At 40.2% G+C, this 17,110-nt stretch overlaps 1 protein-coding gene across 1 annotated transcript; it reads left to right on the forward strand.

Annotated features, from left to right (window-relative positions):
• Positions 1-954: 954 nt before the first annotated feature.
• LOC128491045 (vomeronasal type-2 receptor 26-like) lies at positions 955-10,781 on the forward strand. The gene is made up of 3 exons (XM_053463617.1): positions 955-1,071; positions 6,931-7,054; positions 9,720-10,781. Exons 1-3 carry the CDS (start codon positions 955-957, stop codon positions 10,625-10,627), a joined length of 1,149 nt encoding a protein of 382 aa, XP_053319592.1. The 3' UTR covers positions 10,628-10,781.
• The last annotated feature ends 6,329 nt before the right edge of the window (positions 10,782-17,110 follow it).

Raw genomic sequence — 17,110 nt, forward strand, 5'->3', positions numbered from 1 at the left:
TGTAAGAGTGACTCTATTGGTAGCCGGCAGGGAGCTCCTTTGGCTTCAATGATCATCCTTTGGCAATGAAGGGTTGCTCTTACGGACCTTTAACTCCTGGAGCCTCCCCAGGCCAAGTTTCAGCGTCAGGAAGTAAATGTCTGTAAGAGCAATTCCACTGGTCGCCGGCAGGGACCTCCTCTGGCATCAAACAATGGCAGAAATCCTTTGTGCCAAAGCTGCTGCGTACATTTGCCGTGTTAACCCCGTATTAACCCCTGCTAGAAAACCGGCAAAAAATGAAGGAAAAAAGGACACGAAAAACCTACACAAATATTCTTCAGAAAAAAAACACAGGAATGGGTGAATATTCGTGGAATACAGAGTTTTCTTTTTTTTTCACAAAGACGAATGCGAAGACTTTTGCGATGCCCAAGTCTAGTCGATGCACACTTTATTTTTTATTTTTACTGAAGCCTCCAGAATATTGAAATCATCCTCTCAGTAGATGAAGAAGCAGTCATTTTATGTTGTTTCCATATACAGAAAATCACAACCTAAGAATTAGCTTTCAAATAGACAATCTTGAAAATTAATATCTAAGATTAATATCTATTTTACTAAGCTCTATAAGCCACCCATAGCGATTTTAATTTGGGGATAGATAAAGCTGACTTGTCCAAAGCCCAGCCCAGCCCAACGGGATATTTTGGAGGCAAATGTCACGGAGGATGAGGTCCGGTCTGTTATATCCAGATTACACAATAACAAGGCCCCGGCACTGATGGATACCCTGCTGAGTTCTATAAGATCCTAAAATTGCACCTGGCACCTATCTTAACCTCACTGTTCAATAGTGTCTTACATGATAGCTCTACAAGTGGTAATCGCACAGTGGCTAGAACCATATTAATAAAAAAAGAGAGATATCTTAAGCCCTTAACTCAATTGTCTGCCCACTTGCCTCCTTCCCTAATGGACAGGTTCCGCTACGCCCAACTGTGCAGCTTTTTCCGGTCCCAGCCTCGGAAGCATGCTATGCTGAGGGACTGCACACGATTTGAGGACCCCTGCCTGGCTTCTACGCTCCCTGTATGGAGATACCTCCTGGTTATTGTGTATTCTTTCCTTGTACCCCCTCCCTTTTTCTTTCTTCTGTTCCCCCTCTTTGAAATACAAAAAATATGAATAAAAAAAAAAGAGAGATAGATATCCGACCCAAATTTGCTCTCATTGGCCGATAACTCCATCATATGAAAAGTTTGGTGACACTACATGTTAGCAATAAAAAACAAGTGAGAGTAGGTGAGCCGTAAATAATTAATTCAAAAATGTGTTTTTTAACACCACAGTGAAAAACAATGAAAACATCTATTCAATGAAGTTAAACGAACTGATAGGCAATCTCTCGGAACAAAGAAAATAAAAAAAGATAGAGACATAAGCGAAAAAATCCCGATGATTTTTTATTTTAACACTAGTCATAAACAATTACGAAAAATAATACAAACCCATTGGTCTATACTTTTGAAGGATAAAGCTCTAACTAAGATACTTACTCCTTCTCCTAATATTGTTTTTAGAGGAGCACATAATTTAAGACAAAAATTAGTAAAAAGTTATATTAAGGAAGATAAAAAACTGACACACTTTCTTGGTAATTTGATTTATTGTGGAAAATGTCAAGCCTGTAAAACTAGAAACAAAATGAACAGTAAGAAAGTTACAGAATTTAAATCCAATATAACAAATAAAAAAGTATGAAATGAAAGAAGTTATAACTTCTCAATCTACTAATGTTATATATTTATTAACCTGTCCCTCTGGGATACAATATGTTGGGCGCACTACGAGAAAAATTTTAACTCGAATAAATTAACATATTGGTAATATCAGAAGAGGATATATGCTTCATTGCATATCTGCCCACTTTATAGAAGTACATAATAAAGATCCCACAGGTTTAGACTTTGTAGGTATTGAAAAAATCACTAAATATTGGAGGGGTTAAAATTTAATAAAGCCAAAAAGAAATTAAATGGGCTTATAATCTACAAACTTTAACCCCAAAAGTTCTTAATATTGAATTTGATCTATTTAACGTTTTATAAATATTATACTTAAATATATATACCTCCCAAAGTAATTTACATTTTATTTTTTCTTTCTTGTAGGTGTGACCTTTTAAAATAAAAACATAATTTATAATTTATATTGTTTATTTATTGCTACAATAGAAACATATATTGGCATTATATTTATTATTATAATCTATTCTATTGTCCCAGTTTTTATATATTAATATCTATCAATTCATTTTTTACAATTATGGTTTTATGAAATATATATGTTTGTTATATTTTTATATATTTGTAAATGGATGAAGTTAATGTTATACAATTTTAAATAAATAAATGTATAAACTTTTTTAATATTTAAGACTATACATTTTTGATATATATATATATATATACCGTATTGGCTCGAATATAGGCCGCACTTTTTTCCCCCACTTTAAGTTTTTAAAGTGGGGGTGCGGCCTATATTCGGGGTCTAGCGCCCGACGCCCGGGACATGCAGTCCCGGGCGCCGGGCAGGCAGCGGGGTTAAGATACAGATCCCCCGCAGCGGTGCAGGGGACCTGCATCCTACTCCCTGATACGCTCAGACAGCCTCCCCTGCCAGCACTTCCCACGGGGGGGGGGGGGGTGCCGGCACGGGAGGTTATCTAAGCGTTTTACCTCTGCCCACCCCCGACTTACCGGAGCAGACTCCCGGGTGTCTTGCGGGGCCGGCGGGAGACATTTACGCAATACGCGCATGCAACTTCCGGTACCGGAAGTTGCATACGCGTATTGCGTAGATGTCCCTCGCCGGCCCCGCAAGACACCCGGGAGTCTGCTCCGGTAAGTCGAGGAGGGGGGGCAGAGGAGGACAGCGGCAGCGTATCGCGGGGAGGGAGGACAGCGGCAGCGTATCGCGGGGAGGGAGGACAGCGGCAGCGTATCGCGGGGAGGGAGGACAGCGGCAGCGTATCGCGGGGAGGGAGGACAGCGGCAGCGGATCGCGGGGAGGGAGGACAGCGGCAGCGTATCTCGGGGAGGGAGGACAGCGGCAGCGGATCTCGGGGAGGGAGGGCAGCGGATCGCGGGGAGGGAGGACAGCGGCAGCGTATCGCGGGGAGGGAGGACAGCGGCAGCGTATCGCGTGGAGGGAGGACAGCGGCAGCGTATCGCGGGGAGGGAGGACAGCGGCAGCGGATCGCGGGGAGGGAGGACAGCGGCAGCGTATCTCGGGGAGGGAGGACAGCGGCAGCGGATCTCGGGGAGGGAGGGCAGCGGATCGCGGGGAGGGAGGACAGCGGATCGCGGGGAGGGAGGACAGCGGCAGCGTATCGCGGGGAGGGAGGACAGTGGCAGCGTATCTCGGGGGGGGGGACAGAGTGGCAGCATGTTTTTTTTGGTGCTTTTTTAAAGAAAAAAAACTTTTTCTTTAAAAAAGCACCAAACTTTTAGGGTGCGGCCTATATACGGGGGCGGCCTATATCCGAGCCAATACGGTATATATATATATCTTTATATGTATAAACTTTTTTAGAGATTTTTTCTAATAATATTTTAATATCTTTTTATAAATATATATATATATTCTATTCTTATTTAATGATATATATAATAGCTTATACCATATATATTTATCTAACATGTTCTTCATCCATAGTAACGAATAAAACGGGGTTAATATTACCAATATTATAAATTCCAATTAAGTGGTTAATGACATCACTGTATGTTGTATAAAAAACACTTACCTGGACTGGAATGCACCTGATGAAGCCGATTAGACTGGCGAAACGCGTTGTGCTTTATTTGTTTGGACCTTTGGAGACTCCGTTGGTGTGAACACGGCACACACGAAACCCGGAAATCATCACGGCGTTTTTTTTTTAACTGAGGAGAGAAACGCTGTTTAAATCCTCGAGCAGCTTCGTATACTGCCGTCTTCTATACTGTCTTCGTGAGGAGAAATACACCGATTGACTACCCAAACAACTTTATATATTGTCGTCTTCGGAGAGTTTTTTACAACAAAATACACTTCGTCTGATATCTTACCATTTATTGTTTTTGTACCATATATTAAAACCTTCATTTATCGTTTAAGTAAACTTGATTCTTTGGGTTGTGATCTTATATTATTTCTAGTTATATGTTGCGCTATATATGGTTTATATTGTTTTTCATATAAATAACCAAATCAATCAAATCCGTGGAAATATATATATATATATGTATATATATATATATATACATGAGTATATTTTTTCATTATGTCTCACTGTGGTGTTAAAAAACTAATTTTTTTATTAACTATTTACAGCTCACCTACTCTCACTTGTTTTTTATTGCTTTCTTGTATTTTGGGTTTGTTTAACGGAGACTGCCTTGAGTATTGGTTTTGATGCTTGTGTCCTTTTGAGTATAAGCGCTTTTATTAAATTTTTTACATTTTTTCTGACAATACATGTTAACCGGCTACAAGGGGTTTTGTTCGACATCTTATGCCCTCAACAACTGGGATTCTTGTGTGGCAAACATTCGGTGAAGGGAATTAGCCACATTGGTGGCTCAAACCCAACCACCTAACTTGTGTAACACTCTGAGTCTTGACACGGAAAAAGGCACTTGACCAGGTCATACTTGTTTAGAGTTATTAAGCGCCAACACTTTGGTCAGACATTTCTCACTCTAATCCGCCGGCTGTATGATCATCCCAGTACGATTATTTCCACCAATGGGTTGGACTCGACCACTATTGCTATGGGACGAGGGGTCCTATTTTGAAAACATTTCTTTCTTCTTCTAGTGAGATAACAGGAATACAGGTGGAGTCCTGCACTGTAAAACTTTATCTGTGTTCTTGATACTCACAAATTAAAAAAAAAACATCTACCCCTATCTTCAAGGCCGCTCACTGACTTCTCCACACGACCTTCACAAAATTGGAATCAGCTTCACTCAAGCAGTCCCTAACCTTCTTTCTCATTCCCTTCCTAATAGACAGTAAGCTACCAAGAACTGGTCTCTCTTTTCATGGTATCTTAATATATAGTGTCAATGTTCATGTTATTGTTAACTTTCCATTCTGTCTTATATGCTGACGCTGTAAAATGTAAAGTAGGAAAAAGCAGAGAAGGGCAACAAGAAGCACTTTATATTGGTGAGCACCACTATGTTCTATGATCTTTTCTCCTCTGGGCTGTGGGGACTAGCATGACATCATGTGGACATCAGTCGCCTTATAACTGAACAATGAATTTATAGTGATACTGAGTTACACAGATTATACCATAACATAGGGTCCAGTAGAGATTGGCAGTAGGTTTCTGTATAATAGACTTGTGTAAAAGGGCCGAAAAACTATTTGGACAAATTTTTGTTTTCATTTTTGGTCCATTCATCTTCAGACAACGTTGCCCATTGCTAACTACCTGTGAATTTCCACAAAATGGCAGAGCTTCCAGGTACACCCCCCCAATTGGAGGAGAGAGAGTGTGCCCAGATGCTCCACACTTTTGCCCGAAGATAACTTCTCAGGAACTTCTGCAAATTGGTGGAACTTTTGGGAACACATCTGGGCTGGCCATTTTGCTGAAGTTAACCAGGAGGTCATGTCCCGGTCCCCCTGTCCACGAATAAGAGATAGAAGATCAAAGCCTTTGGAGTAGCAAAAAGACAGAAAAAATACAGAAGAAAAAGAAAATACAAGGTAAGAAGCAGAGCTGTGTGGCACGGAAACGAGGGCACGCATATGGTAGGCAAGGAGGTAGGGAGAGAGGGAGAGTGAATGAAAGTGAGAGAACTTGAATGAAAGAGCGGGAGAATGAGTGTGACAGAACCAACGGAATTCAAAAGAAAAATGTAAACTTTTTGCTTTGTTTTCAGTTGTTTCATTGCCTAAATATGCAAATTTTGTTAAAATTGCAATTCATCCAAATCCACAACTCTACTTTTTAATATGGTTTTATTGAATGATGATTGTTGGAGTATCCATGCTATTGTCCATCCTGTTTTTGTCCATAGAAAAACGTTTTTTCATCGATATTTCTTAGGGGACACATTTGTTTATCCCAAATAACAGTATCCTTATTCCTGGATGTACTCTCTGGAACACATCTCACTGCATGTGATATACTTACCACCATCCAAACTCCAGTTCAGACCCCCGTGTGCATGTGCAGCAAACATTCCTATTTATTTCAAAAGAAGAACTTCGCTGTCAGTGATTGGCTGCCTCAAGCAGCTTTAAGCAGCCAATCAGTGCCAAACAATGCCAGACCACATAGGACGAAGAAAGACTGATATGGCAACAGAGCAGGCTCTTATGTGTCAAAATAATTATTAAAATACTTCTGGAAGTGGTTGGCAGAAAAGGTAGGGAACCATTTAGAGAGCGTGAGAGAGTGTACGAGAATGAGAGTAGGAGAGAGTGAGAGTGAATTAGTGTGAATGTGGGCACCGGGAAATTAATTTCAGTTGTCAGGTGACAATTCTGAGCATTTTTCTCCATTTTCATCTGCTTTGTGGAAGGTATGGCCTCATTTTCATGGCTTCATACTAATTGCCAAAATTCTGTAAATTTGCATAATCTGTGTAAAAGGTATGTATACTATATTAGTAGAAACACATAAAAAAAGCCAAATGTGTTTTGGGGGAAATTAAATCAAATAATTCTTAGATTACGTTATTTGCATTTTTCTGCATCCTGTGCGTATTATTTCTGGATTGTGACGTAATCCTGCATTCGGATTTACCAGCTAAAAGGGATTTAAAGATATATTTTGGCACAGGAGATTCGCCTTTGAGTTCCCTTTACTAATTTATTAGAAACAATCTGACTTCTGTCAAATGTACAATAATTTACAAATAAGAATCCTGATTTTTGCTCCAGATTCCCCAGGCTCAGTGTAATGATTATTGCCCTCCAGGATCCAGAAAAGCCCCTGGTGAAAGCTATCACACCTGCTGCTACGATTGTATCCCGTGTTCAGAGGGAGAAATCTCTAATGTGACAGGTATAAGCATGTGAAATATAGTTAGATGTGCGAATTTCTAGTTAAATAAAATGATTAGCATTTCATGTTTCATTAATACAAGGTTATAAAAGGTACACCATATTCATCAAAATGATATCACTTAAAAAGTGCTCTTCAAAATAATTGAGCTTCTTAGTAAATTTTGAGAAAAGTATAGTTAAAATGATACCATTTATTGGCTAACTGAGAGTTTAATTGCGAGCTTTCGAGACCAAGTTGTTAGGCCCCTTCCTCGGGCATTAATGAAGCTAACACAGACTTTTCTAAATACAAAAGCACAATTTACACAATTAACAAAGACTTTAGATAAACACAGAGGTATCGGGGAATTTGTTCAGCAGTGAATTAGCTGGACTAGCAGAGATCCAATGGACAGATATGGTTCAATCAAAGCATCCTTGGTCAGTTCACTCCCTGGTTAGAGGGGCCGTAAAACCATTTGACATATGCCAGATCCATGAAGGTGTCAAATGTTCCCAGGAATAAGTTGTTTGTAGTTAATTCGAATTGTGAGAGGATTAATGGTTTGTAATGTTATAATGGGAGAGGAATTCTCTGTCTTTGTTGAGGCCGGTGAGTCGGGTATTAAACCGGTATATTTGTTTGATCTCCCATATCTTTCTCTCCCTCTGGGTGCGGAACGATCCCATCAGTACTGACAGCTTCACATCCTGAATGCTGTGTCCAGGCTGACAGAAGTGTTCTCCAACAGGTGTATCTATTGTTTTCTGTTTGATGGTCTGTCTGTGGGAATTAAACCGTTTGTGTAATGCTTGGCCTGTTTCCCCCACGTACATCGCTGTTGGGCATTTAGCACACATGATGAGGTGCACCACGTTAGATGATTTGCACGTAAAGCAGCCATTGGTTTTGTGGTGTAAGTGTGAGCCTGGTATCTGTATTTCATCTGTGGGAAGGATGTGTGCACAGGTCTCGCATCTCTTTTGTTGGCAGGGAGAGGTACCATTTGCTGTTTGTCTGTGAAGGGTGCTCCTCACTATACATTGTCTGAGATTGGGAGTCTGTTTGAATGAGAGCAGTGGGGGATGTGGGAATATCGTCCAAAGTCTTTCATCAGTGTGCAAGATTTCTTGTAGTTCCTTTAGATCTTGCGCAGGGCTTCCATTTGTGGATTATAGGTGACCACTAATGGTACTCGATCTCTTTTTTGTGGCTGCTGGTAGCTGAAGGTTTTCTCTGGGGATATTGATGGCTTTCTGTATTTGTGAGTCTGTGATTTTTGTACTGTACCCATGGTTGATGAATTCCTCCCTGAGATTCTGGAGGTGTTTATCTCTGTCCATAGGATCCGAACAGATGCGGTTATATCGAATAGCTTGACTGTATATGATTGAGTTTTTGGTATGTCTGGGATGGAAGCTGTTGTGTTTCAGATAGGTTGATATCTCCGCTACATCGGCGATATACTAATCACCTGGACTGGTAGCGAAGAGGAACTCCTCGGATTTCATGAAGGCTATAATGCCTTTCATCCCACTATAAACCTGAAACTGAGCTACTCCCGCACTAACATCCAGTTCCTGGACACTACCATCTACATAAGGAACAAGTCCATTCAGACGTCACTCTACCGCAAACCAACAGATAGACCAACTATACTTTTCTCCTGTTTTCTCAACGGCTACAAAACCTTTTTATCATAGTAAATTTTGATGAATTCTCAACGGCAACCAAGTAAATGGATATCTCCTGAAATACCTAATACAAAACCCTTCCTTTCCAAAAATGCTTAATATTGCTGTTAGCAACACCCCTTTGCACTTCAGTAGGCCGAAGCTGCCTGCAAGGAACCCCCCCCCGTTGCCACTTTCCTTATTGCTTAGTACTGGGATATGATATGTTGGAATTATCCTGAAATGCTTTTGTCCCTTGAAATGCTTTCATTTCACATGATTAGATGATATTACAGGATATTACTTAGAAAGGAATAAGCATAGTGGGTGGGTTGGTAGGTATTTCATATTAGTATGATTACTATTATAAGGCCCAGGTTGGCAGAAAGCAAAAGCAGCTGGGAATGCCTGGGCTCAAACTATGTGAACTTAATGACAGGACTCTGTGCAGACCACTCAAGTTCCGTCACACTAAACTCATCAAACCAAGTCTTGCTTTGGGCTGAGGGGCACAGTCATGCTGGAACAGGAAAAGGCCTTTTCCAAACTGGTGCCACAACGCTGAAAACATACAAACATTAGTATTACCCAGTAGTACAGCTGTAGAAGGAGTGTTCCTGGCAGTCTGGAGTGACTGGAGGTGGAGTCCTTCTGCTTGAGGAAGGAGTCTTGAGTCGATTTCCCTGTATAAACCCAATTCACCCTTCATGGCTTCCTTGAATGTGGCCAAGCTATGTTATCTGTTTCTATACAGTCACCATCCCCTTGTGTCCTTGCTAGAGCTCTTTACTTGATCCTGCTTGACCTCGTTTGAGCTACCGGATTTTGACATTGGTTTGCTATCCAGATTATTCTGATTGTCTCCTACTCCATGACCTTGGCTTGTTAACCTTTTGTGATCCTTTGCTGCCTGCCATTGTTCTTCCGGACTGATTATTATCTGACTGTTGATCTGGACTGACATCTAACATTTTAACATTTTTAACAATATTTGTATTTCTTTGTTACAGACAGCGATAATTGCCACAAGTGTCCAGAGAGTGAATGGCCGGATAAGAAAAAAGTGAAGTGTATTCCAAAAACATACGACTTTCTGTCCTATACAGAGGATTTTATGGCTCCAGTTTTTTCATTAGTAACTATGTTATTTTCTGCTATAACTATCCTTATATTAAGGATGTTTATTTTATACCGGGACACCCCCATTGTTAGAGCTAATAACCGGACACTCAGCTTCCTCCTCCTGGTCTCCATCTTGCTGAGCTTCCTCTGTGTGTTTCTGTTTCTCGGTCGTCCTGTGGATATAACCTGCTTTCTACGCCAGACCTCTTTTGGAGTCATCTTCTCAGTAGCTGTTTCTTCAGTGTTGGCCAAGACCATCATGGTTTGTATTGCTTTCAAAGCCACTAAACCAGGCAGCTCCTGGAGAAAATGGGTTGGGGTTAAAGTGTCCAATTCTGTTGTCTTGATTTGTTCCTCTGTCCAAGTTCTAATTAATATTATTTGGTTGTCCACTTTTCCACCGTATCAAGAGTTTGACATGCAATCTTATCCTGGAAAGATCATCATTCAGTGTAATGAAGGCTCGGTTGTTTTCTTCTACTGTGTCCTGGGTTATATGGGGTTTCTCGCAGCTGTTAGTTTTATTATAGCTTTTTTAGCCAGGACATTACCGGACAGTTTTAATGAAGCCAAATACATCACCTTCAGCATGTTGGTGTTCTGCAGCGTTTGGATTGCGATGATCCCGGCCTATCTGAGCACTAAAGGCAAATATATGGTGGCCGTAGAGATTTTTGCCATATTGGCCTCAAGTGCTGGGATACTCGGCTGTATATTCTTTCCCAGATGCTATTTTTTGTTATTTAAACCTGAGCTAAATAGTAGAAGATATTTGCTAGAGAAAAGTAAATCATAATTTTTATAAGTATCCCCTGAACTAAAACACTTGTATCTGTTCATAGTTGTTATCTGTACTTTGGGAAACACCCATAATAGGACAGTTTCCAACTATATTCCTCAACCAAGCCATAACAAGATATGGATTATAAAGTGAGATGAGTGAGGAATTTCTCAAACTTTCCTTTAGTCAAAAAATAAATTCCATTTGTATGTAACACTTGGCTTGATGAGCTTTACTTACTGGCTATTTCAATGATTAGTGGTCTGGTGATCAGCGAATAGGGTCTGCTTCTGGTGAGGTGCAGTATTTTGCAGATATCATGAAGGAGGCAAAATGTGATACAGCTCTAGTCAACGTTATTGGCATTACATAGTTATTCTTCAATATTTTGTACATCATGTTCAATGTTTCCTTAAAACATGAATAGTAAAACTGCTTTGGACTGGATGCACTCACGTGTTTGATGCAGAACAGCACCGCATAAAACAATAACAATCAAAAAAAGAAATGGGAGGAAAATATATAAAAATGACTTGCCATGTGTTTCGCCCAATCAATGAGAATACGGAATGACAGCACAACACACAACAATTTGATCAAGCAAAACTTTAATATAGAACTCTTAGAACAGCAGATAGGAAATAGTTGTTTGTAAAATGATATCTATATATGTGTGTGTAAAACGAGTTAAGCAATCAATATCACAGCACTCAATGCTATAGTGTCAAATGTCAATACCGTAATACATCACCGAGCCAAGTAGTTATCACCATTCCTGGGATCTTCGTCTCTCTGGCTACCCCTTGCGGGACGCGGCCTGGACTGCCCACTGACGTCAGCGGGTGGTCCTGTGACGTCGGTGGGAGTTCCTCCTTACGTCAGTGGGAGCGCACCTGGAGAGTTCCCAGATATGCGTAGGACGGTTCATCTGCCAACAAGCTTATAGAGTTGAATTTTGGGATGTAAAAATTTAGAGTCAATTTATTTTCGACTGATCCATCATTTAAGAAAATATCCCCTTTTTCATAAATGAATAATAATATACTCTTGAGAGGGTAATCTCAACCTAGTAATAAAACATATATCATTAGTTGCAATCATGATGTCTCTTGAGCTGATATCCTGGAACGAGGACAATTTATTCTGTCTATGGGCTTATGCATTTTCTAAATATCTAAATATCCATTTTAGAAATATCCGCCTACTGTGGTGTAACAAGGCCTTCGTCCATATATTAAGCCTTACTTACGATACTCACTGGTGCAGAAATACTCTCCTACTACATTCAAAGTTTACATGTGTGAATAATACATCTAGCATGACCTACTCCCTCGTTGGTGTCCCCACTAAATTCTTAAGAAATAACACCTTTGAAGAATTTAGAATTTCTTTTTGGCTGAACCAGAAGTCCCCCATCATGAGAGCCTCACCTTCCACTTTCTTATTACGATTCATCTTAGTGGATAATCAGAATCTTCTGCTTGTCTATAGTGTCCATGGATCTTCCCTATTCAAATGGCCATTTTATTTCTAAATTTAACCCCTTATTAACAAGCCCGTACATGTACGGGCTCAAAATGCATTGTTTTCAATGGGTTTAGGGACCGCCCATTGTCCTTAAGGGGTTAAAAATCACTCAACCAAAATAAATTATTCAGCTGGTTAATGGCTTGCCGTGACTAAATGCCACTTTAATTAATCATAAACGATCATTTATGTAACAATTGGTTTGTGGGATGTATACATTGTGTGGATTCATAGTGCTGTGTAACGAGGTTATGAATAAAAATAACGTAAGCCAAGCCAAACAGGGTGCTATAAGTGCTTTTGTAAAATAAATCTCTTTCAGCTTGAATCTTTTTTATCAGAGCAGTCTTGCATCACCAAAAGGTGTGTACGTGTGTGACGCTTCCTTATATTCCATCTAAGCCTCTGACTCTCTAGTTTTGGATTATGTCCTCTTTGTTCTAAAATTTCTGCTCCTTTGATACAAACTTTCCTCCTGTACTTTGTGTTTCTATCCCATCCCCCTCTGTCTCTTTTCTACTCCAAGCTTGAGATTTGCACTTAAGTGAAGTCCGACCAGGGATCTGTAAAGTGGGATGACCACCTCCGCTCTCTGCTTCTAATGCCTCTCGCTATACAACCCAGCAGCCTGCTTACATTTCCCGCCATTTTATTACCGTATTGGCTCGAATATAGCTTGCATCCGATTATGGGCCGCACCCTTATAGTTTGGTGCTATTTTAAAGACATTTTGCAATGTTTTTACATTTAATGTATGGTAGGAGGCTCCCACCCTCCTTACCTAAACTTTAGTTTTGCAGCGTTAATGTAGATGGGGCAGACGTGATCTCCACATCCTGCACCAGTCTGCCTCATCTACATCAACGTTGAGAATCAAGAATCAGGGTGGAACTAAAGTTTTTGCTCGCGTTGCCGGGGCACCGCACTGTACTGCACTACTGAAAAGCGCTGTGCAGTCTTCTGATCCGGACATCCTGGAGAAGTTAAAAATGCTAAACCGATTATAGGCCGCACCCCCGCTTTAAAGATTTAAATTATGGGGGAAAATGTGCGGCCTCTGTTGGTACTGACAGTACCACCCCTAATGTTACATTTTGCCCATGGATTTTTAGCAAAGTACATTTTACAAAAAGTATTAACCCTTGGCGGTCCAATAAATTTTCACTAAGTACGCCAAGCAGGTCCAATTTAATTTTCGTTAAGAAACATTTGAATTTGTATACTAAACAGTTATATTTGCTTTGTAGTTATCAGGAATTAATAAAAACTATTCTAAAACCATATATTATGTTAGCCTCAATATTGTATGAAACTTTTTTATAATCATCTTCATCACTAAAATCACATTCAGAGTCACTCCGTAATAATAATATGGCGGATTTTTCCTTATAATAGCGACATCTAGTGGTCACTAGGAAATCCAACATTGAACCACAAGCTGTGAAATATTTTTTTCTATAATAGGGACACCTAGTGGGCAACCGCCATAGGACCACAAGCAGTGAAATATTTTGTCTGGTATATTCCGACATAGGGCTGGAAAGTGTTAACATTGAACTGCAGCTGCCACGCTCTCCACCATTCTTATAACGCAAGTAAATCATTTTGATTTGGATAATTCCACCGGAAATGTTTATCCTGTTGCAGAACTTTGTATTGTGGGCAAAAAGAGCTTCTTTCTGTAACATCACATTCTGTCTCCTGTCACTCAACCATTGTGTAATCCATTACACTATTTTAACACAATATTATATATTTCAACGATGCATTCCTTTAGCAGGGTTTCAATAAATCCCCCCACTATTCATGTAAAACCTACTGCTCTGTATTTGTACTACCATCTTCAGGAACTAGATCCATAGTGACTGGTTAAATAATTTGCCTAATGGTTTTACCTTCACTTTCTGAATATACTGAAGTGTAAGGGTTAGGGATATTAAGTAGGGAATGTAATGGTTAGTGTTAGTGCTAGCAGGAGAGTTTGGAGTGCTTAGTCTAAGTTTCATTAGTGGGGATTTTTCAGGTTTATTACATTTTGAATTGTTAATAGGATTGTTTGCTGGACATTGACCCCTTCTCTGTCATTCAACACAACCATAGTTAGAAAGGGCAACCAGTAAAGGTAGACCAAAACCCAATTTTACCATAGAGACCTTGCTGAACTAGAAGGTCCTCTTCTCCTCAGGAACTTCTCCATGGTCCTCAGAAACCATGCCATCAGCTTCAGGCATTACGGATTGGGATGAACCACTGCTCTCTTAATAACTTTGTATACCACCTTCCTTTGGACCCTTGAGTAGAGCTCTCCTCTTGACAACCTCAAGCTACAGGGCTCTTCTCCTCTGAGAAATGCTGTATGGTGGTTACAACCTGCTCTGCTCCAGATCTCATTACCAATCCAAACAAACCCCCCTATGGCAGATATATCCAAAAAGGGCTGATATGAGTAAAGCTCTTCGTTTTATAGCCTCCCATCATTCACTATCACCAACCCTGCCCTCAAACCCCTTCTGCCCTATCTACACTGACCTAAACTCTGGGCACTATCTTTAACCCCTTAATGATAAGACTGTTTCTTTCTAGTAGTACATTTTGGGACAAAGGCTCTTTTAACATTTTCAGTGTTGCTGTTTAGCTGTAATTTTCTTCGTTCTCATTTTGTGCTCCCACACACATTATATATTGTTTTTTGCAGGACAAACAGGGCTTTCTTTAGATATTCTTTAGATCCATTATTTTTATCATATCATCTAACTTACTATAAAATTTTTTTAAAATATATGGTGATATATGGTTAAAAAATGACTTTTTCTCACTTTAAAAAAAATATTTTACTCATCTGCAAAAACTAATGAAAAAACCTGATAACTAGATTCTACATTGAGTAGCATTGTTCCATATGCTTGAAATCCAAAGTTATTATGCTACTCAATGTATTGTACCAATAGATGGCAGCATTCTGTCCGAAGATATATTAGCCATATATGGTAGTGTGCTCATTTTCATTTATTAATTATTAAAATAAAATCTATTCCCATGATCCGCTGGTCTCCCCGCTGCAACAGTTAAATGTCCACACTCGCGGACATTAATTCTGTCGAACTTCCAAACTTTTTTTCTATTTGTATTAAACTGTTAGACGAAAGGATCATGGGAATATATTTTATTTGAATAAATGCAAATACGCAAACTAGCATTTATGGCTAATATATATGTTCGGACAGAATGCTGCCCTCTATTGGTTATACATTGAGTAGCATTGTTCCATATGCTTGAAATCCAAAGTTATTATGCTACTCAATGTATCTTACCGATAGATGGCAGCATTCTGCCCGAAGATATATTAGCCATTTGCAGCAGTGTGCTTATTTGCATTTATTCAAATAAAATATATTCCCATGATCCTTTCGTCTAACAGTTTAATACAAAAAAAACCCCCCAAATAAATAGAAAAAAAAGTGTGTGTTTGCAAGTTCGACAGAATTAATGATTGCGGGCATTTAACTGTTGCAGCGGGGAGACCAGTGGTGTCCCCGCTGTGTCAGTTAAATGTCCGTACCAGCGACTTTGTTTTACTTTGCAAAACATGACTTAATACTTGGTGGCAAAACCCTTGTTGGCAATCACAGAGGTCAGACGTAGTTGGCTACCAGGTTTGCACACATCTCAGGAGGGATTTTGTCCCACTCCTCTTTGCAGATCCTCTCCAAGTCATTAAGGTTTCAAGGCTGACATTTGGCAACTCGAACCTGCAGCTTCTTCCACCGATTTTCTATGGGCTTAAGGTCTGGAGACTGGCTAGGCCACTCCAGGACCTTAATGTGCTTCTTCTTGAGCCACTCCTTTATTGCCTTGGCCATGTCTTTTGGGTCATTGTCATGGTGGAATACCCATCCACGACCCATTTTCAATGCCCTGGCTGAGGGAAGGAGGTTCTCACCCAAGATTTGATGGTACATGGCCCCATCCATTGTCCCTTTGATGCGGTGGAGTTGTCCTGTCCCCTTAGCAGAAAAACACCCCCAAAGCATAATGTTTCCACCTCCATGTTTGATGGTGGAGATGGTGTTCTTGGGGTCATAGGCAGCATTCCTCCTCCTCCAAACACGCTGAGTTGAGTTGGTCCCAGCTGCCTTGAGATCATTGACAAGATCCTCTCGTGTAGTTCCGGGCTGATTCCTCCCCGTTCTCATGATCATTGAAACTCCACAAGGTGAGATATTGCATGGGGCCCCAGACCGAGGGAGATTGACAGTTATTTTGTGTTTCTTCCATTTGCGAATAATCGCACCAGCTATTGTCACCTTTTCACCAAGCTGCTTGGTGATGGTCTTGTAGCCCATTCCAGCCTTGTGTAGGTCTACAATCTTGTCCCCGACATCCTTGAGCAGCTCTTTACCTGTATAAAAGACACCTGGGAGCCAGACATCTTGTGGATTGGTAGCGGATAAAATACTTGGCCGGCTTCAAAGATGTCCCAAATATGGGATGTGGGCACAGACTGACCAGATGTCTAAATGGCAAAAAAATATGCACCTCAAAAAGGTGGCCTTTTACCTCCCGAATAACCCAAAGAAACCATGGACGTGGAGTATCACATCAGGAGATGTTACTGAACACATTTCGGGGTGTTGTTTGACACGGACATATAGCAGGAGTGGTAAATTCATACCTGAAGTACGTGTATGAAAAAAATTCAAAAAAGATTTACTACCATAAACTTTGACAAAGGCTGTTGGTAAAATTAGTGCATGGAAAGGGTTTAAAATACGAGCATTTGAAATACCTTGAGGTGTCTAGTTTTCAAAAATATATGGTTTGATGGGGTAAATTGTATTGGCCGGCTTCAAAGATACCTGAAATAGCACATGGGGCAGAATGACCAGCTTTGGGGGAAAAATGGTTTTGAAATAGCAAAACGCTACTGGTACTTATTGCCCCATAACGTGCAGAAAAAATGCAAAAAACCAT

Source organism: Spea bombifrons, chromosome 1 (assembly GCF_027358695.1).
Source record: "Spea bombifrons isolate aSpeBom1 chromosome 1, aSpeBom1.2.pri, whole genome shotgun sequence".
NCBI lineage: Eukaryota > Metazoa > Chordata > Amphibia > Anura > Pelobatidae > Spea > Spea bombifrons.

Coding starts and splice junctions, on each gene's coding strand:
- LOC128491045 (XM_053463617.1), top strand. CDS start 955: ATGGACAGGTTCCGCTACGCCCAACTGTGCAGCTTTTTCCGGTCCCAG. Junction 1,072..6,930: donor GCCTGGCTTCTACGCTCCCT/GTATGGAGATAC, acceptor TTTTTGCTCCAG/ATTCCCCAGGCTCAGTGTAA. Junction 7,055..9,719: donor AGAAATCTCTAATGTGACAG/GTATAAGCATGT, acceptor TCTTTGTTACAG/ACAGCGATAATTGCCACAAG.